General features: G+C 43.5%; 1 protein-coding gene across 3 annotated transcripts in view; it reads right to left on the bottom strand.

The window, feature by feature from the left end:
* The window catches only part of ptch1 (patched 1), a 177,381-nt gene that overhangs the window by 12,036 nt on the left and 143,563 nt on the right, over positions 1–21,782 (bottom strand). For 2 of the 3 annotated variants that reach the window (XM_034170531.1, XM_034170532.1), the window contains exons 18-21: positions 20,325–20,605; positions 13,028–13,165; positions 12,679–12,821; positions 9,022–9,121 (exon numbers count right to left, since the gene is read on the bottom strand). In XM_034170531.1, the coding sequence (XP_034026422.1) occupies positions 9,022–9,121; positions 12,679–12,821; positions 13,028–13,165; positions 20,325–20,605 (662 nt within the window). Of the gene's footprint in view, positions 1–9,021; positions 9,122–9,544; positions 9,581–12,678; positions 12,822–13,027; positions 13,166–20,324; positions 20,606–21,782 lie in introns of all 3 variants that reach the window. The other variant, XR_004560799.1, reaches the window with a different exon arrangement.

Genomic DNA, 21,782 nt, shown 5'->3' on the forward strand with positions numbered 1-21,782 from the left:
TATGTTTTATACTTACTTTCAGCTTCCTTAGTTCGTAGTTTTATGAATTGTTTATATAGTACGTTTTTCTTTTTACATGCCCTCTGAAGTCCCTTAGTTATCCATGGTTTGTTGCTATATTGATTTCTATATATTTTGTCAACAAATGGACAGTGTTTATTATACAAACTGGAAAAAATGGAAATGAAAGCATCATATGACCTGTCAACATCATCAACAAAAACATCTGACCAATTCTGACTTGATAAATCCTCCCTTAAATTATCAATTGTTTCAGGTGTTACTTTTCTACTCATGAATTTGATATTGCTTCGATACTTACAACAACCCTCCAATGCAAAGACTGAGAAAACTGGCAAGTGATCACTGATATCACTGACCAGTAGTCCCCCACTAAGATTACCGGATATAACGTTAGTTAAAATATTGTCAATGAGAGTTGTTGAGTCCATAGTTATTCTGCTAGGATGAATGATGGTTGGAAACAGTCCTAAACAGTACAAGGTGTTTATGAATGAGGTAATTTGTGGATGATTGTGAGGGTTTAAAAAATCTATATTGAAATCTCCACAGACAAATAAATGCTTATTTCTGTTGATTTTGTTGTACATTCCTAAGATAATGTCTTCAAAGGTGTCAATGTTTGTCCCAGGAGCTCTGTAAATGCAACTAACAACTATGTTTTTGGAGTTTATAGATGTCATTTCTATGGTAACACATTCCATGATGTTGTCCACTGTAAATGGCATGTTGTTAATGAGTTTACAGTTATAATCTGACCTTACAAACAATGCAACGCCTCCGCCCCTTCTCGTCTGCCTATTAACCAGGAACAATTCATAACCATCAAGATATACCAGATCTTTATTATCCTCATTTAACCATGTTTCTGAAATTACAATAACTGAAAAACGTTTTTTGGATGTTTTCAAACAATCATTAATAGTGGACAGATTACGAGAGACTTCTGCTGTTGAAATGTATAATTAAAAAATTTTCGTCATTGATTTTATAATTTTTGAATTGTTCTTCTGTAAAATATTTGCACTGTCTCACAATATTCTCACTGAAAAAGGTATCAGGATCATTTTCAGATTCGAAGAGGTGGTTAGCAGAGATATTCTAATTAAATGTATCTAGACAGAGCTCCTGGGCAGAAATAAACGGATCATTATCCTTAGTCATTATGTCTCTCTTGTCTCCGGGTGTAGATGATGTGGATGAGTGGGTTGCTCCAGTCTGCATCATGGTGCTGTGATGTGTTTGAGTCCTCATACCTATTGTTCATATTTGTCCAGCTCCTCGATGTTCCTTATTGCCATGACCTTTGCTTGTTCTGGTGATCCGTTCAGTTTGATGAATATTTTACAGTTTGAAGTCCATGTGTGCTGGATTTTTCCCTGTTTCTTTAAGAAGCATGCTTTCCTGGCGATGTCGGCATTCCGTTTGGTGAGATGTTCATTGATGAATACGTTTGTCCCTTTCAGTTTTCTTCCTTGTTTTAACAGTGCTGTTTTGTGTTTTCTGTTGATGAATCTCATGATCACGGTTCGTTTATCACCGTCATTTCTCCGGGGCAGAGGGTGGCACGCTTCAATGTTATTTAAATCCATTTCTATACCTTTAGATAGGAGGAAATCAGCAACCTGTTTTTCCACAGAGCTGACCTCCTGTTCACTGGGCTCCCCTCCGCTCTCATCTGTTACCGCCCGTGCGTAGGACCGTGGTTTGATGTGAAGACCTGTGATGATGACGTCGTTAATTCTGGTGTACTGCTCCAATTCAGCCACTCTATTTTCCAGCTGCACCAGATGCCGGTCTTTCTCGGCGTTCTGGAGCCGTAATGCCTTCACCTCCTCCACCAGATCCATGATTGATTTCTGTTGCTGCTTCACAACAGAAATCTCCTCTGATAGAAAGTCCAGAGATTTTTTAATATCGTCACCTTCCTCCGCTGTCAGAACCTTCTTAGGCCCCATGGTCGGCTTATGAGCAGCTTGTCGATCGCCGATGTTAACAGCCTGCGTTGTTTGTCACCGGGATGGATCTGCACTGCGCTGGTGCCGCGCGGCCTCGGTGTTTCCGCGCTGATGGATCCGCGGTGGCTGCACGGGGCCTCGGGGAAGTGGCACTCGTGACGCGCGGCTTTAATGATGCAGCGCGCGGCCTCAGTGAATTCACCACGTTGAGCGGGCCTCGGACGTTGTTGCTGTCCAGTCGCGGGGCTAAGTTGCCGGTTGAGGTGGTATTCCCACTGTCCGGGTTGGCAAACACCGGCGTGGCAGATGGCAACCACAAACACCACCTCAGAAAACTCAGGTACAAACTTTTTGCAGCTCGCTCTGACAACACGCAGCTCTGACTGACGACACGCAGCTCTGACTGAAACGTTTACAACCATGTGAAGTTCAGAATAGCGTCACAACAACAAACAATCCGTTGGAAACAAGTTACCAACGACATTAAGTTTATTGGCATATGCAAGATTACCAGATGTTTTTGTCAATCTGCAAAAGAAAAAGAAAAAAAAATCCCTGGTGGAATGAATACAGTTGCCAAGAGAATGTGCCCAAGAAACGTTCTTGATTTTGAAGCCCCCCACCACCACCAACCCAAATTTATTCATTATCTTCTGAGAAGAGCTCATGGCATCATGAGGTTGCTGGACAGATGTATTTGGTGAGGCTGATACCTCTGAAGGAGAATGAAGGTCCAAGATTTTTGAGCCCTGGTGCTTCCTGTCTCGCTGTTTTGTTGTGAGAGTTGGATGCAAACCAGTGACAATGGATGACTTAAGTACTATATGTGTTCAGAGGATCCTTGGATACCGTTGGATTGACTTTGTGTCAAATAAGTGGTTATATCATATATAAATGAGGGAGATATCAGATAAGGAGTATTACTTGCACAGTGAAGGAGTGTCAGCTACAACATTTTGGCCATGTGGTGTTTCTCTGAGCTTGACTCTGGCAGCAGGAGAAGGAAAAGGGAAGGTTCATGTTTCACCCAGCTGTGACCGAGAAATGGCTATTGATGGACAGGTTGCCTGCCTGGGTGGTTGCTACCAAAGACCTCGCTGTCATCAATGCAGCAATATGCAGCCGTAGTATATGCTCCAAGACTTGACTCGACCTTTAATATAGCAAAGTGGGGCATTTTGATGAAAACTGAGGCAGCTCCGCCAGGCCAAGGAGGAGACCTACAGAAGTGGAAACAGTCTCCTGTACAAGAAAGCCAGAAACATGCTGACAAAGGAGATCAGAGTAGCAAAGACTGGGTATTCTGATGGGCTGAAAAAACAATTCTCAGCCAACGATCCTGCGTGGAGAATGTCTTCAGCATGTCACTAACTACAGGAGACCATGCCACTAACTACAGGAGACCATGCCATCAACAAGTGAAGTGCGCATCGCATCTGCGCATGCATGGGTCAAACGGGGGCAAAAATCCCAGCTACCACACTCACACTGCTCCCATTGAATTTCATATACAGTAGCATTAGCGGACTGTAAAAGTTAAGGCTTATGCTGCGTTCACACCGGGCACGACGTGAGCGACAGCAGCGACAGGTTGCCATGTAATCCCTATGGAACGACGAGTTTTGGCGCCAAGTCACTCAGCGCGACACGATGGGCACGAGTGAAGCGATGCGAGTGAAGCGATTTTGAGTGATTGGCGCGTTTGTGGCGTGATATTGTGTCGCATCACGTCCTGTTGCCCTCCTCCCCAAGTTGAAAAATCAGAACTTTTTCGTCTCTTCGCGCCGCGATGACCAATCAGGGACTGAATATGTAGTGACGTGGAGATGTCTGGAGTTTGACTGAAGATGTGAACATGTCCTGTATCTGGTAGCAACCTGTGAGCATGACTTATGTCTCTTTTGTCCTTTATTTCACAATTATGACAGAGTTTTTGGAGCGAGCAGCAGCACCACAGCAGCGGGAGCGGAGTTTCTTTTTATTTTTATTTTACGTGTGCGCGCGAGCAAATCGTCCGTGGAGATTATTTTACTTATTAACTACACAGATGTATAATAAAACAAATGGTGACTGGTTTCTAAACACAATTATGACAGAGGTTTTTTGGGAAAGAGCGAGCAGCAGCCCTGCAGCAGCGGGGAGCGGAGTTTTTTCCTTCTCTTTCCTTTACGTGCGCGCGCGAGTGAATCGTCTGTGGAGAATATTTTATTAATTAACTACACAGATGTATAATAAAACAAGTGGTGACTGGTTTCTAAACACAATTATGACAGAGTTTTTTGCAGGGAAGAGCGAGCTGCAGCAAGCAGTGGAGTTTCTTTTTTTTTTTAAACTGTTTACATGTGCGCACGTGAACGGGACAGTTGGTCCTCAAACTGGGTCCCGCAGAGGCGGATTGACCACCGAAAGCAGCCGTCATCCAGATGAAGCTCCTGCAGCAAATAATGATACTCCCTGTATTGGGAGCTTTCCACAACAACTCCCTCCGTGTGATCAAGGTCCGCCATGATGACTTGACGCCGAGCGGAATGGACGCTCCTCCTATTTGATGATGCACTGGAGCGATTGCTGGAGTGCTGGAGCGCAGCGAAAGTCCACCCAAGCAGAGCGACACACCGGGCGAAGGAGGCGCGTCCGTCGCCACGTGACCCCCGCAAATTTGTAGCATCTGATCGCGCCCGGTGTGAACGCGGCATTACAGGGATTGTTTCAAAGGCTTTAAGCCTTAAGTGACACATACAATAATGACAGGGGCGCATTGTGCTGTTTTCAAATGCTCAAACGGAATTTATAGGTTTGAAAGTTGGCTGAAAACACACGATTGCAAAGCTCCGCCGAGTCCACACAAAGACGGAAAGAAGAAATGTGGTTGTAAACCTCCGTTCATTCTACACAATTTTGCCACAGAAAAGAAAGATCCAGGCGGACGTAAAAGATGGACTAAAATTGTAAGTTTCTTGCACACATTTATCTTGTCATTATCCTGAAACCGTGCCGCCGTTTTCGTGCATCGGCTTATGACTGTAATGTCGCGTCATGAATGATGTGGGGCATAATATTGTAAAACTAACATGTTCTGTAAACAAACTGCATGCATGCACACATCATTGTATGTCTGTCAACTTATCAAAACAAACGTGACACCAAAGAGGTTATATGTGAGACTCACTGTCATTGTCGTCATTACGGAGCCGGCGGAGTAGCGAATTCTCATCCCTGCTGAGCAAATATTCTGCAATATCCACAGTTTCAGTCTCTGGACTTTGTCTAACCATCGTCAGTTGCCTTCAAGGGTCAGAAATTTGTTTGTCTCCAACTATCAAGTCATTTTCGACAGCAGTGCGCTATTCCTCCTTTGTCAGCACTAACAGTAGTTTCTGTACAGATGCAGTACACGCAAGCACAGCCAGCTCTTCTTTCCATTTCTGTCCACTGCCGTACGTAGTCCTGGTTGTAACAGGCAATCCGCGGCACTTACAAACACGGTTTAAATCGTCAACTTTCCAGCGGTTGAAATGATCCAAATCACAGCACTCCTCGCTGCTTTCCGCCGCTATAGCTTGTTGGTTGGTAGCCGAAAAATTTAGCCTACCCATAATGCACCGCGCGGCCTGAGATGCGCACTTCGCTTACTACAGGAGACTATCCCCCACCCTATGGAGAACCTCTGACTGGCTGCAGAGCTGAACATATTTTATGCCAGATTTGAAAGAGACCCTTACATACCCCTCACCCACCCCAACAACAATGGACTACCTGCCCCCCTGGACACCTCTTTCCCCCTTCCCTCTTCAGCCCCACCCGCACTAACGATCTCCAAAGAGGAAGTATGCAGTTTCACAGACAAAAGATCAGGAAGGCTCCAGGACCTGATGGTGTCTTGTGCTGATCAGCTGAGCTCCTATGTTCACCTGCATTTTCAACAGTTCTCTGGAGCTGTGCGTGGTCCCTTCCTGCTTCAAATGCTTCACAATTATCCCTGTCCAAAAGAAACCCTCCATAACAGGACTAAATGACTACAAGCCTGTCATTCTGACATCTGTAGTTCATGAAGCCTTTTGAACCACTGGTGTTGAGCCACCTGAAGGACATCACAGGACCCCTCCTGGACCCCCTGCAGTTTGCCTACAGGGCAAACATGTCAGTTGAGGATGCAGTCAACATGGGACTGCATTACATCCTGCAGCACCTGGACTCTGCAAGGATGTGCGGACTTCAGCTTGGAGTTCAACACCATCATCCCTGACATTCTCCACCAAAAACTCTCCAACCTCAATGTCAGTTCCCACCCGTCAGTGGACCTCCAACTACCTGGACACAGCAGGTGAGGCTGTGCTGGGGAGCATTGAGCACACAGACAATCAGCACTGGCACCCCTCAGAGGTGTGTGCTCACTCCACTCCTCAGGGGTGTGTGCTTTCCCCACTCATCAGGGTTGTGTGCTCTCCCCACTGCTCTTCTCCCTCTATACCAACAGCTTGACCTCAGGGAACCCCTTTGTTAAACTCCTGAAGTTTGCGGATGACACCACCGTCATTGGACTCATCCAGGATGGTGATGAGGCTGCATGCAGACAGGAGGTAGAACAGTTGGTCCTCTGGTGTGGTCAGAACAACCTGGAGCTGAACCCAATCAAGACTATGGCAATGATAGTGGATTTCGGGAGAAACCCCCCATGACTCCCCATCCTCAACAACACAGTATCTACTGTGGACACTTTCCAGTTCCTGGGATCCATCACCTCCCAAGTTCTGGAGTGGACATCAGGAAAAAGGCACACATACAGCTCAGGAAGTTCAACCTGCCCCAGGAACTGCTCATCATCTTTTACACATCCGTCATCCAGTCTGTCCTGTACATCGCCATCTCTGTTTGGTTTCTCTCTGCCTCCAAACATGACAGGCACAGAGTTCAACAAACTGTCAGGTTGGCAGAAAAAAAATCATTGGAGTCAGTCTGCCCTCCATCCAGGGCCAGTCCAGGACCAGGAAGCGAGTTGGTAACATCTCTGCAGACCCCTCACACTGTGGACACACACTGTTTAAACTCCTCCCCATTGGTTGACGTTACAGAGCTCTGTACGTCAAAACAACCAGACACAGGAAGTTTCTTTCCACAGGCCATCACACTGATGAACAATTAAACCCGCCAAAAACTCGCTAATTTGTGTATCTCATGTACAACTCAGTCTGTCTGTTTCTTCTTTCCAAACATTTTTATTGCACAATTTACTTATTGTCATTTATTTAGTGTTTAGTATATATTTATACATGTTTGTACAGAGAGAGCACAGTTCAAATGGGAGTCAAATTTCTTGTATTCCTGTAGATACTTGGCGAATAAAGGCTATTCTGATTGTGATATTTCTCCAAAACATACATTCATCTTGATGAAACCTGTCAGTCATTGGTGAAATTCTTTGGAGATTTGATAGAAGAAAGATTCGAACTACTGCTAAAGGTCATTGCATTTCCGTAAAGGGTGTTAGAGTGTGGAATGATTGTTTAGATTGTATTAAAGTATGACGTACATTGGCTTGTTTTAAAAGACTGTATAAAAATAATATATTAACTTGTTATAGTTTGCGTAATTAAGTAAATTGCCTGTGTGGCTATTTTTTGTTTGTTTGTCTGTTGTATTTGTTTATTTCACTGCGTTACATTGCTGACTGGTAATTGTTTTTCGTGTTTATTTTTTGTTTGTACACAGAAACTGATGTACGGGGTGGGCGTCTATAAGCTTTTGCTTCTGCCCACACCCTTTCAGCAGCACTAAATTGGTAAATTGTTTGAGTTTTGTTCTATATGTTTTAATTTTTGTTTTCTCTTGACTTGTTTTGTAAATGAGAGATTTTGTTCGTGCATGCTGAATAAACCATTCATTCATTCATTCATTCATCCAAATGTGTATTCAGGGACAGTTTGCCCAATAACAATAAATCTTATGACTTAAGAGCAGTTGCTGCAATCATTTCTGCATAAGTATCAATTTTGTTGTCCAGTGATTCATAATGTGAGCTGTCCATGGTGCTAATCAGATGTGGAACACATTAATGTCATGTGGAGCATTTAAATTATTATTCGTTGCACCATATATGAAAAAACAAATACAGCTGTGCAAAAAATGTTGTAATCATAAGAGTGGTACACTTCATTACATAATTCATATTGAAAATGGAGCTTTATGTCTGTCTAGAGTCACACATTTCATGATGTTTATTTATTTTTGGTTGTTTCCTGCTGTGCAAGGCACATCGCCTTTAGGACAAATCAAGGGATATAGGATTAATGAATTTATGGTTTCTCCCTCATGCATTCATCATTAAATCAACATACACTTATTGCCTGCTTAATAAAAGAAAACAATGCATAAGCAGCAAATGATATGGACATTGAGATTTAACACATAAAAGAAACACATAAAGCAGCATCAGAGTTGGATTAGACTAATATACTATTGTATTGCTGCAATTCTTATTGGCCTATATAGGCCCCGGGGGCTTTGTTGCCAGGGGTTAAACCTGGATTATATACTATGAAGTACATGAAAGTTCACGATTCTCCCTGGACAAGACATCAGTCCATCAATTCCCATCCAAGACTGGTACCCATTTACACTGGGGTGGACTGAAACAATGCAGATGTTTCATGCAAGGCCACATGCAGGTAGTGTGACTGGGAATGAAACTCAGGTAATAGCAGCACAACTCCTTATTGCACTGAGCTACCTGCTCTGAAAAAGGACAACCCGTACATGAGGTTTTAAACAATAATAACTCTGTAACCTCAATGATTTATGTTGTTTTCATTGTGATCATGAAACTAAACAAATGATAAATCATGTACCTTTCGGCTGTTCCTAAAACATTGGAGTAGCATTAACAAACACTTTAGTCTAATGAAATTCTTCAATCATCTCTTAGGCTTGAGATGCTTTTGGGAACTCGAGATGTCTAGATGTGTGAGATAATGTTATGGCCACATGAAAAACAACTGGGATAAGGTGGCAGAGGAAAGTACCAGCACTTATTTGCGTATGTTACCTCTGGATATGGTCCAAAGTATGACAGCAGTACCGGAAGAAGGACTAAACCATTCAGAACTCCAAGAACGGTTAGGATTGCTAGCACGGCAAAGAAATACCTAAAATAGAAACATATACAAAACGTATTAATGAGGAACAAACTGTAGTTTTATAAATAATCACCCTGTAAGAAACACATTATGTGCAAATGATTTTTCCCCTTGTGCTTCTTCAGTACTAATACGTACATCAAAACGCGTAGGGAAAATATCAGAGATGGCAACCAGACCTAAAAATGCCTTTCACCAGCCAGACCAACACAGACAAGAAGATAAACAGAGCACATGAAAACAAAGAGAATACCTGTGCAAACCACTGAGGCTGAGACATGGGGAGACATGTGCAAGATCAGCCATTACACATGCCCAAAATAATACTTTCACAAAGACACCCGGCCGCTCCCCGCATGAAGACACACATACAACCCCCCCACAGACAGGCAGGCATGCCGTGTGGCTTTCAGCAGCAAAACAGAAACGTACCTTGTGTGGTTCTAAGTCCTGCCAAAGAGGGTTAGTCTTAAAGAAGCCGCAGAGAGAAAAGAAAGGAGAAGCATAATTAGCCTGAGCTGGTTAATTCAAAGGCACGGGAGGAAAGAAATGAAAGAAAAGGGCAGGGTGGAGGGTCATGGGGGGTGGGGTGGGGTGCGGTGTATAAGCAAACATGGAGAAAACAAAGCGGTGAGGAATGTGAAGGGAGAGGGACAGGGTGAAGGAGGGTTTAAAAAAGTGATGAGAAGAGTGCATGAGGCGGGGGCAGAAGAAGACAGGAGGTTCTATAAAAAAAGAGAGCGGGAATGACAAACAAATGAAGTGAGAGGTATAGAATTTAAACAATTTAGTCTCAGAAGAAGGGGACCCTCAGAGTGCCACTGGCCCCTACCTCTCTTTATTTCTTTCACTCTCTTCTGACTCTTTTCTCTCCCGTCTTTACAGCTAAGCTGCTGTGAAATTCCCGGCAACTCTAGAACCCCCTCAGTCTAATTAAACCCCCAACGTTCGTATCAGGTAAGACACCCCCCACTCTAACCCATATGGTCTATGCTTTCTTACAAACACCACCTTCCTTCATTAGGAAAGACTTCAGGTCCGTTGGTTCTTCAGTAGAAGCACTCAGGTTATCAGGGACAGACTGATGAATGGCACCAGACTACGTACGCTCTGTGTGTGTGTGTGTGTGTGTGTGTGTGTGTGTGTGTGTGTGTGTGAGATCTTGTGTGGGCTCAAGTGGTTACCCTGTCATTATTGATAATAACGGCCACAAGAAAAACTCATGGTAATGCATGTTTTGTGTTCTTTGTGCAGCACTTAAGATGTTTAATTCTGATGCTACCTGGCACACTGTGCAGCTTGAGCTATAATTATGTTGGTTTATTCATCATCTGGACATATGCGTCTTCTGAGTGTGACTTCTGTTGTCCGACTGTGATACAGTGTGGAAATGGACTAAGTGTTGAATACTAGGCCTCCATTTCACTATCTAACTCTCTTTTTAAGGGGGTTGGTGGCAGGTTTGGTACTAAAGGCACTGTAAAATGCCTCACTAATGTCAACACTGGAAAACAGGATTTCTTGTTTCTGCAGTCCACAGGAGTAACTCTTCTGCTCTCTGCCACTGGAGGAGGGCTCACATTATGAAGGGGACAGGAGAAATCATTTAGATCTTCATCCTAGGAACAGAAGAAACCATGGGTCCTAGGGCTGAATTTGGCAACTGGTACAACTCTGAGGGGTTATCCACTGCAGAGCAGTACAGAGGTCCACACTTGAGGTGGGTGACCCATGTAGATGCACACCTGATCATTTTTTCTAGAATGATCCAGGCAAGAACAACTATTTCCACTGCTGTCAGTGAGTAGAGGGTTATACTCCACCAATTATTCCTGGATCATCCTCATGGTCACCAGTATCTGTGTTAAAGCATCCTTGAGCAAGACATTGTAATATAAATCAATGCACTCTGGGTATAACACTAATCTGCACCTGCACTTGTGGGTGGTCCTGCAGCAATTTCCCAGTGGGGTTGGTGACAGGATTAGTACTCTTGTCACTATCAGATGAAAACCACACAAGGGTGGATACTGGTGTTGGGCTAAATTTTTCATTTCCTTAAGGATGCGGCAACATGCAAAAGGAAACATTCATTCCCCCATCCTACCGGGTCCTTTATGGATCCGATTGAGGAGTGAATGTTTCCTTTTGCATGGAGGCCACCATCTACAGCACACACTGCTTTCAGAATGGTTCCAAGACACTGTCGCTAAGCCCTCAGTGTCTGTTTTTAAATTTAACACAAACATAAGTTCAGTGCCCATCAAAGAATCACAATTACTACCACAAGTAGAGGTCAGATCTCCTTGGTTTCTGTATCCTAATGGTGACACGGTGAATGCCACGTAGCCTCGGACACACACTCGCACACATGCACCCGTGCATGTGTGCAGTCCACATACCGGGCTAGGCGCCCTGCCGGGCTGTTTAGAGTGAAAACATTCACAAGGCTGACAGGAAAAGTCAGGGAAACATTTATTTCAGCACAAGCAGAAAATACGAGCTGGGCCTGTTGTTTTTACACCATGTTGGGGCGCTGCTTTGTTTAGTCAGACAACAGCAAAACCTTTAAATGGAGGTCCGGGACCAAGCCAGAAACCAGAGCACATCACTGGAGGTGAGGAGGGACGGGCAACTGGCCTCCCTGTTTGCATGTGCTGCTCTTTGTGTGTGTGTGTGTGTGTGTGTGTGTGTGTGTGTGTGTGTGTGTGTGTGAGAGAGAGATCTGGCCGGTAACGCACACCATGAATGACCCCCATGATTATAAGGTCACAGAACAGGTTAATGTTTGTGTACACAAGAAAACCTGCATGTGAAGCAGTGCTTCCATTTCTTAAGACAACCATCAATTGCGAATACACTGGCAAACAGAAGACATTATATATTACTTATGTCCCGTCGTTCTGTGGGACTCGGACTCTACAGAATCATAGATTTCTCTCCTGTATGTTTAGGTTATCTGGTACTATTCTGAAGGATCCACGCACAAAAGGAGACACACAGGCACCACCTCCACAGTGTGTTGACTTTAATTTCCACTTCGCCTGTCTTTTCTACAACTGCCCGTTTGCCCCCCACCTTGTTACTCCTCACATTCTTATAAATGTCGAGTTAGAACAGTTAAAGTAGCTGCTAGAGATCACAGAAGCCAGAGGACTCTAACGCTCTCTGTTTCTTTCCATATCCTCTTATGCAACCTCCTCTTGACCTTCAAATGTCCATTCTTACCCTAGTTTCCCAAAAAAGTGTTGATAGAAAGAAGGTTATTGACCAAAAGAGCCCCCCACCAAAAAAAGGGGTTTATGGAGAGGCAGCTTGTAAGGGAGATGCAGGCCGATAAGAAGAAAGAGGTTGAAGGAGAGAATGGAGCAGTCTTCATGCATGCTTGGTTGCTGGTAGAGTCCTATGTGACATGCAGGTTGAGACACGGTCTCAATGACCTGCTGAAGCCGCTCAGGCGCCACAAAATTACCTCTGTATGTGCAGTTGTGCATGGTCTCACCATGTGCTTCCTGCTAAGTCAACGTAATATTTTGAAGCCTTGTAAGTTTTGACCTTGTACTCACCTAACGATAAAGTCAAACTCAGAGCCTGCGAGCATCAGGACTCCTAGTAGGGTGGAGAAGGCCCCATCGAGCACTGGTGCAAACATGTGCTCCAGTGCCAGTGCCGCCCGCTTGTGACGATCCCCTATGGCTGTCAGGAATGCCTGCGACACACACCCAAAGACACAGTCTGAATCCTGGTTATTTTTTTTTTAAGATGTGCTCATTCCAGCCCAAGACAGCCTTCACTCTATATCTGTAATTACACTGGCAAAGATGTTGCCTCAATAACAAAAATTCTTAAGATCAGAACTTATGCAGGAGACAACTGTGTTATCCATCATTCTTTTTTCAGTGTATGCATTCCTACCAGAGCCACGTGGACTGTAAACTCCACTCCAATACCAACAGAGGCGATGAGAATGACCACAGGGACGGCGCTCAGTTTGATTCCCATCAGTCCCATAAAGCCAAACAGCTCCACGGTCATCAGAGACAGCACCAGCACCTGAGACAAGAAGAGCAGCTTTGTTCTTAGCATGTAATGAACATTCTGGTATAGCACATGTATTTAATCAAACATGGGGATGGAAAAAAACAACAACAAAAACCAAGAGTGCAAGTGATAGCTCTATTCAATGGTTTAGGCACACATACAAATGACCTCAGTATAATATTGCACATATTGTCAGGAAATAAGTTTATATACACCTTGTTCTAAAAACATTCAAACCCAAATCTTCCCCTACTGACTCTGTTTTGTCAAACATTATATGTTTAACCCTATTTCTACTGAGAGCCTCCTATGGTACACAGAAATAAAATAGATATTCTAACTGATTAATAACAGACAACTTCTGTACATGATACATAAGGAAGTTCTAAGTGTGAATCGGTTTAATCAATTAAAATGTCTATTTTATTTCAATATGAAACTTTTGGTTACAGTATAGATTTACCATGTTTGTTTTCCCACTATGCTATATGTATAGTGGGTCACCTCTTTAAACAGTACAGAAGATTCCAGAAACTGATGGAAGCTTCTGAATGACAAACTGGCATAATTCAGCATTCACTGGGAATAATCAGCTGTATTTAAAGCCCTGGTACCACCAAATATTGAAGGATGAATAATGAGCCTTGCAGCATGGTTTTTTTTGTTTTTTTTTTGCTACAAGAGGAGTTCTTCAACTATCGTGGGAGAATGGTGGCTCTGAGAGGCTCTTAGAGGCAGTATATTCGGTTAACAAGGCTCATCTCTGAGTGTGGCGATTATTTCAAGATGATGAAAATTTAGCAACAACAGCGTGGGGCAGTTTGTGTGCGAGTTGCTACAAGGACTAACAAGGATTATAGAGGCATGTTTGTGGTGAGGATGAGGCTGCTAAAAGCCCATTATCCGAGCACCTGGCAGCTACAAGTATTGTTTTGGACAGGCTCAGCCCTCTTGCGCACAATCCCACCTGCTTTGTGCACCGGACGCTGTATATAAAATAATTATTTTGTATTGAATTAATCATTTTCTGTCAGTTTGGATGTTGAAAACACCTCTAATCACTTCTGGAATCACAGAGAACCATTTCATCTGGACCCTTTTTGTCCCCTCTCTCCTGCTCCATGAAGCGGAGAACGTATTTGGGAACAGCTTAAAAGGTAACTATTTTTTATTGTAATAGTTTGGTAAAACAGTTGCATGTTCATTTCTTCTTTATGAGCTGCTGTAAAAGTATGTTTATGATAGATTTAAAATCTTGTTAATGTCTCAGATGAGGCAAACTCTGTGCGCACTGACGCAATGACTCATGCTCAAGAAGAGCATTTACGTAGAACGGCAGCGCACGCAAAAGAGTGATTTTGCAGACAATAACGGATGAACACAAAGTTAAAAGTTGGATCATGGTGTCAAATGTGTGTTTAAAGCCGTGAAAGAAATGAAGCCAGCGAGGAGAGCAGAGGTGACTGTCCAAGAACGCAGAACGTACGCGTGCAAAAGAGTGATTTTAACAGACATTAATGGACAAACACAAAGTTAAAAGTTGGATCACGGTGTCAAAATGCCTGTTAATAAAGCCAGTGACAGGAAGCACTGAGGTGACTGTCCAGGAACCCGTGGTTTGGCTCTAGCTGGTCTGGTGCATTTAATGACTCTGGAACACAGGTGAACAGCAGCCTGGCTCTGAGCGCACACCCGCTGGACTGTACTGGAGCGTCTATTTTTGAACTGCTTTTAAAAAATGTGACATCTTGAATGGATGTTGTGAATTGAAAACCCACACTTTAAAGGGACCAAGTGTGGGAGGGCTGGAGGTTTGGACCAAACCCATGCCAAACATGTACCAATGTCGCGCTAACATGGCGCTACATGGATCATATGCGCCTTGACATAGATCATATGTGGCAGCACGAGCCATTTGAGACTGGACGGCTGGCTCAAATGACAGGTCAGTCGTGTCTCACTAGAGGCTGATACCTGGCACATGTGAGGTACTTAGAGGCACACAGAGGCTTCTTCATAACGAATATGTAATAGATGAAAATATGGATCATTCTTCAAATAATCGCTGACACACCCATGCGTGGCTCATTATTCATGGCTTATTATTCGGTGGGACTGGGGCTTAAGATCCTACCTAAAGAACCTGCGCCTTCTTTAGTTGATGGGTGGATCACACTGGATTGCCACTAGTCAGGTTCCTTCTGAGGAACTTTCTCAAAAAGATTCATGGTATCATGAGAAACTGTACAATCTATTACATAAATATATAAAAAGTTTGGGACCATATGGACTTTACATCTTTGGAAAAGGAAACCAAAATTAACACCAACAATGTGTGTCTGGGGTGGCCTGGTCTGTATTGGGCGAAAGGTTAAATACGATTCCTGTCCATAACTTGTCTTTTGATCTCTGTAGTAAAGCCTGAAGGATGTTCTCCTTCTCCCACCTTTTAAGGGCATGGGTGGTCTGGCTACTGCCTATCATAAAATACAACCCATCAGTGAGAAAAACCAGAGCATTGCGTGTGTAGTCGTACGTTTCTGTGTGAATAATGTACCTCCATGTTTACGCATTTAAACCTTTGCAGCTACAATACGAGGTCTATTAGATAATAAACCGACCCTTTTATTTTTTTTTTAAACTTTATTGATCTGAGTCACTTGAGATTGCATCAGCCAACCTTGATCCTTAGTGCGCATGCGTGAGTTTTTTCCCGCCTGTCGGCTGCGTCATTCGCCTGTGAGCAGCCTTTGTGTGGGGAGTGGTCCTGTGCGCTCGGCGGATTTTTCTTGGAAGGAAAATGGTGGAACGATTGGCGCAGCGCTACTGCATCAAATTTTGCCAGAAACGTGGCGACAGCCAAGTGGAAACCATCAGAAAAATAAAGACGGCTTTCGGGGATGACGCTATGGGCACCACACAGATTAAGGAGTGGTACAACCGGTTTAAAGACGGACGCGTAACGGTGGAGAGCGCGCCGCGCTCCGGCCGACCATCGACGTGCCGAAATGACGAGATAATTTCCAAAGTGAACGCTGTGGTGATGCGGGACCGTCGAGTGACCATCCAAGAAATTGCGGACGAAGTGGACATCAGTACTTTTTCGGCACATTCAATTCTTACAGAAGATTTGGGCATGAAGAGAGTGGCTGCGAAGTTCGTGCCGAGGTTGCTGACGGCGGAGCAAAAGCACCTCCGTGTGGAAGTCTCACAGGACATGCTGGACTCCAATCACACTGATCCCAGCTTTATGGACAGTATTATCACCGGCGATGAGTCCAGGGTGTACGGGTACGACCCGGAAACAAAATTCCAGTCGTCACAGTGGAAGCATTCCACGTCGCCACGACCGAAGAAGGCGCGCCAAGTGCGCAGCAACGTGAAGGTAATGCTGACTGTTTTTTTTTTTACTCCTGCGGTGTGGTACACCACGAGTACGCACCACAGGGTCAAACAGTAACGAAGGAGTATTACAGGGATGTCCTCCGTCGCCTCCGTGAAGCTGTACGGCGCAAGAGACCGGAGTTGTGGGCCACAGGAAATTGGCGCCTCCACCACGACAACGCGCCAGCTCATTCCTCCAACTTGATTCGGACTTATTTGTCTAAAAACCAAACTCCTGTGGTTCCACAGGCTCCATACTCTCCTGACATGGCCCCTTGTGACTTCTGGCTGTTCCCAAAAATTAAAAGACCATTAAAAGGAACACGTTTTGAGACGAGGGAGGACATCATGGCTGCAACGATGGCGGAGCTGCGCGCCATCCCGAAAGAGGCGTTTTTGGAATGCTTCCAACAGTGGCGACACCGCTGGGAGAAGTGTGTGGAGTCCCAAGGAGTGTACTTCGAGGGTGATTAGGTTTCCAACCCTCCAGGTAAGCCAGTTTTTTTTTTCCCGGCCAAAGGTCGGATACTTTTCTAATAGACCTCGTATATGCATCTCTACGCATGTGTGCTTGCATGTATCCTTGAAGGTTGGATAAAAATGATTTTTTTTTTTTGTGATAAGAGTGGGAGTAAGGAGCAATTTTATGTCCTCTCCACATTTATTTCAGCAGTGTCGGACCAGACTAAACAGACTGACCCTAACAAAACAGCAAAAGATAAACACGAGTGACTGGAGCTACAATAACATACAGCAGCTCCGACTCTGTTCTGTTCTACTCCTCCCCAAGGTTCCTTCTGGATCACACATACAGGAAAAAATTATATGATGACATGAGCATCAAACAGCATCTCAAAACAGCATAATACTCCTCTTGATGAAGCATGATAAAATGCACTTAAATATGACAAAATGTGTGCCATACAGGACCACCATAAGATGACATTTTTTTTCCTTGAAGATACACCTGAAAAAATGGGGGTGTTTTATATTCAAGACTACACTTTTACATTATTAGGGAGGTGATGGTCAAGTGATCAGGTGGGCCTGACCAGAGAATCAATGGTTCATATCCCTGTTACACCACAAAATACAATCTGATCTCACGGCAAGTTTGTGATGGCGTCACAAAACATGATTCATTAGTTTGTGATACCATCAAGAAATGTTCGTGGGCATTTTCGTGAGCAAATTTGTTAATCCACAACTTGCGCCCACTGTGCCTTGCATTGCGGCACCCTGACATCGGTGTGTGAGTGGGTGAATGTGAGACACTAATGTAAAGTGCTCTGACCATGAAAGAGAGATATAACAGCCCAGTCTCACATTGTTTTTTTTTTCCCGTCACGAAAATTTGAATCATTTCATGACAGGGTTTTTTTTAACTCACTATTACTAACCCTACTCCTACCCCCCAACCTTAACCTTAATCATAACCTAACCCTACTCCTTCCCCCCAACCTAACCATAAGCACCCCGACCCCCCCCCCCCCACTCCACTTTTACTTTCATCCAGCCATCACGGAATGAATTAGAATGAATTTGTGCTGCCGTGATGAAAATGAGACGGTTTTCATGACAATATCACAAACCATCAGACTAATGTATATTTCGTGCTGCTGAATCATGACATGCCGTGACCAGGTTGGATATAAATGCAGTCCATTTACATACATCCGCAACAGTAGGTGGTGCCAAATACCCATAAAATGATTGTGCATTAGACCAGTGATTCTCAACTGGGGTGCCGTGATCGATCGTCAGGGGTGCCGTGGGCAATTATCAAATATCACCATTATCGGCTGTATGTGCTGTAATAGTGTGACAGATGGTGTAATGCTCTTTTATTCCAGTAGATGGCAGCAAAGCGTGCAGTAGCGCTGAGCCGTGTGCCGACAAGGAGGCGTGATCGCCATTTTAATTCCGGGCAAGTTAGTGATTTGTGTGCATAGAAGTTCACTTAGTCTCGTCAAGAAACAGGTGGAATATGCCGTAAAGCTGCGCATGTTGGCAAAGTCACAAACGGAGGAACAACGGAGACAATATTTCCTTCCATAAGTAAGTGGTTTTGGTTCTTCTTGTCACTTTGTCCGTGATATTTGGATGATAAACGGCTGTATGTATCCTGCTGTACCTGTGTCGCCCGATGACACGGATCATTAATTTCACTTATGTCTAGTTGATATTTTCCACTGCTAGACCAATGTCTAGTTAAAATTCTTATCGTTAGTGACTAAAAATTGTTCGACAAGACTGGGGAGTTTTTTTTTTTTGCACCTTAAAATAATGAGATTAATGACCCGCGCTGTGCTGCCACACACACAGAGATGTGCACACACACACCGCTGACTTCATGAATGAAACTCGGTCAATAAAGGATAATTGTGTAAAAATATAATATATATAAATGTATTGTAATGGTTTTAGGAGCCGTGCTGCGTTGAACACAGCAGCAGCTCAGCCGAGCAGCGTAGCTTAACGGCGCAGATCCGTGTAACTTTCATATAATATTATTCATATTTCATATAATATTTGCGAATGTGTGGGTGTCAGAGTAAGTTTAATACTTTCCTGAAATAATTTAATGTAATTTAATTTTACTGGCTCGATATCCAGGACAAAATGGCATTTTAACACGTATTTTGCGAGCATTTTTCTGAGTGTATTCAGTCGCGAATCTCCATTGAAAATGCATTAACATCCGGGTACTTCGTCAATATTTTGCCCGGTTAGGAGGCGTCATGTCGCTGTCCATGAAGGGACGTTTTCGTTTAGTGTGCAGCATTGGGAGTGCGCTCTCTAGTTCTCATATACAGCTCCATGACTATAGTATACTATGTTACGTCATATCTGTACCACACGTGTTGCTAACGTGCTAACGCACCGTGTAGAGACAGTCGAGTTAGTGGTGCGTGACACGTGACACATGACAGTGGTGTGCCGCAGGATTTTGTAAATATAAAAACGGTGCCGCGGCTCAAAAAAGGTTGAAAATCACTGCATTAGACTACTATATGGCAAAACTGACGTGCACAAATCTGCTCCTGTTAGCCCACTGCAAATTTATTTCACCAAACGACCCGAATTATGTAATTCATTGTAAGTCTCTTTGAAATATATTACCCTAAAAATGTTATAAAACTAAGCCATTGTTATAATTACTGTAATTATATTTTCACTGCACAAACTGCATTGGTAAAGCTTTTAGCTTAATAAAGAGAACAGCAGAATCACACCACGTTTTGTGCTTTTTACTTCCACTTCTTTCTACCGCTTGGACCATTCTCCATAACAGAGACTGGTGGTTCACGCACATTACAAAACAACTCCTCATTCTGTTTGTTTGTAGACATCAAAACAGTTAAAAGATTTTTAAAACTTTTTCAAAATCTCCATAGTTACTCTGCTCATTCCTTCATGGATAAATTTCTGAGGTCCTTTTGGTCATTTAGCCTTTCAAAATGTCGTCTGTATATGTAGTCGATTTTATGTGATTATGCAAGTGGTAAACATGCATAGAATCTTTTGCTTGTGGCTGACATGATGATCTGAGGAGGCAGGTAGGTTAGTTTGCATTAGTGATTGTAACACTGTTCACTTTCAATGTGCTTTTATTAGTATTACTTTCCATATAAAACCATATAAAAGTAGTTTCTAAAACTAGTTTCTAAAACTATTTCTTGAAAAAGGGATATTATCTTATATTTGGGTCAATATGGCATTTTTTTGATAAATGTAAATATCTCTAGCCATCTTCAACTCTGAGCATAACCTCTCCAAAACTCACTATGATTCCAGCAGTCCATGGGTTGAGCAGGAAGAGGGCACAGACGAGAAAGGTGCAGGCCAGTACCACACTGATGGACAGCAGGAGCCAGTGGCGTAGACTAACGTACTGTTCCCAGAAAAGAAAAGGGTAGCCATTGGGGTAAGAAGGCAGCCCTTGACGGCTGTAATTGCCGCAGATGGCCCGCACGCTCTCGATGGCCTCCACAAACTGGGGTGTCTCCCTGAGCCCGTTGAGGTAGAATGGAAACTGTGCATATTCAATGGGCTCAGCTGCCGGAACTGCATGGAAAGACAGAGGTCACAACATCAAACTGTTTGAAGCAAAGCATGATTCTTCCTACGACATTAATCAGTAACTGCCACATCAACCTTGTTAGCAAGTGATGCGACTGAAGCAGTCTTTTGGCCACATGCTAGCAAAAATGGAAAATGTGCAATCACAGAAACAGATCACCAAGGAACGTTCAACTGGCAATTAGATAAATTAACTATGAGAAAGATTATATTTTGTGACTCTGCAGATGATATTATTCTAGCTGACTCTGATAGTTTCACCCATCTGTAGAAATAATTTTCCACTATTCATCCAAACCGCTAATATCAAGGCTATCCCTCCCTAATCCAAGCTTTTTCCAAGATTACGTGTGTGTGTGTGTGTGTGTGTGCGGTGGTGGGCGGAGCAGAGTGAAACAGAGCTCCATTGACACCAACCCAGCCGCTCCGTGGTCCAGTCTGGCTAATGAGTGCCTATCAGTTCCAGACACAGCAGAGTGTCAAAGCTAACTGTGATTCACGGTAATTACAATGTCAGAATGCCCAACATTACCGCACACTACACTTTGTGCGGCCACATAAAGCATAGCATAGATGCATAAACATGCATACTTGCCTCTCAAACTGCCATGAAGTCATATTTGTTGCATACAGAACAAAGTTTTCCTTCAGATAGGTGCTTGCAATTTCATTAATGCCACAAGCACATTGTTGCACATGATTAATTTAAGATGCTGCTGTCGCAACTATGACTTTCAAGCTTAACAAACACAATTTCTGATCAGTCTACAACCCCTGGCAAAAATTATGGAATCACCGGCCTCGGAGGATGTTCATTCAGTTGTTTAATTTTGTAGAAAAAAAGCAGATCACAGACATGACACAAAACTAAAGTCATTTCAAATGGCAACTTTCTGGCTTTAAGAAACACTATTAGAAATCAAGAAAAAAAATTGTGGCAGTGAGCAACGGTTACTTTTTTAGACCAAGCAGAGGGAAAAAAATATGGACTCACTCAATTCTGAGGAATAAATTATGGAATCACCCTGTAAATTTTCATCCCCAAAACTAACACCTGCATCAAATCAGATCTGCTCGTTAGTCTTCATCTAAAAAGGAGTGTTCACACCTTGGAGAGCTGTTGCACCAAGTGGACTGACATGAATCATGGCTCCAACACGAG

This window comes from Thalassophryne amazonica, chromosome 5, assembly GCF_902500255.1.
Source record: "Thalassophryne amazonica chromosome 5, fThaAma1.1, whole genome shotgun sequence".
NCBI classification, from domain to species: Eukaryota; Metazoa; Chordata; class Actinopteri; order Batrachoidiformes; family Batrachoididae; genus Thalassophryne; species Thalassophryne amazonica.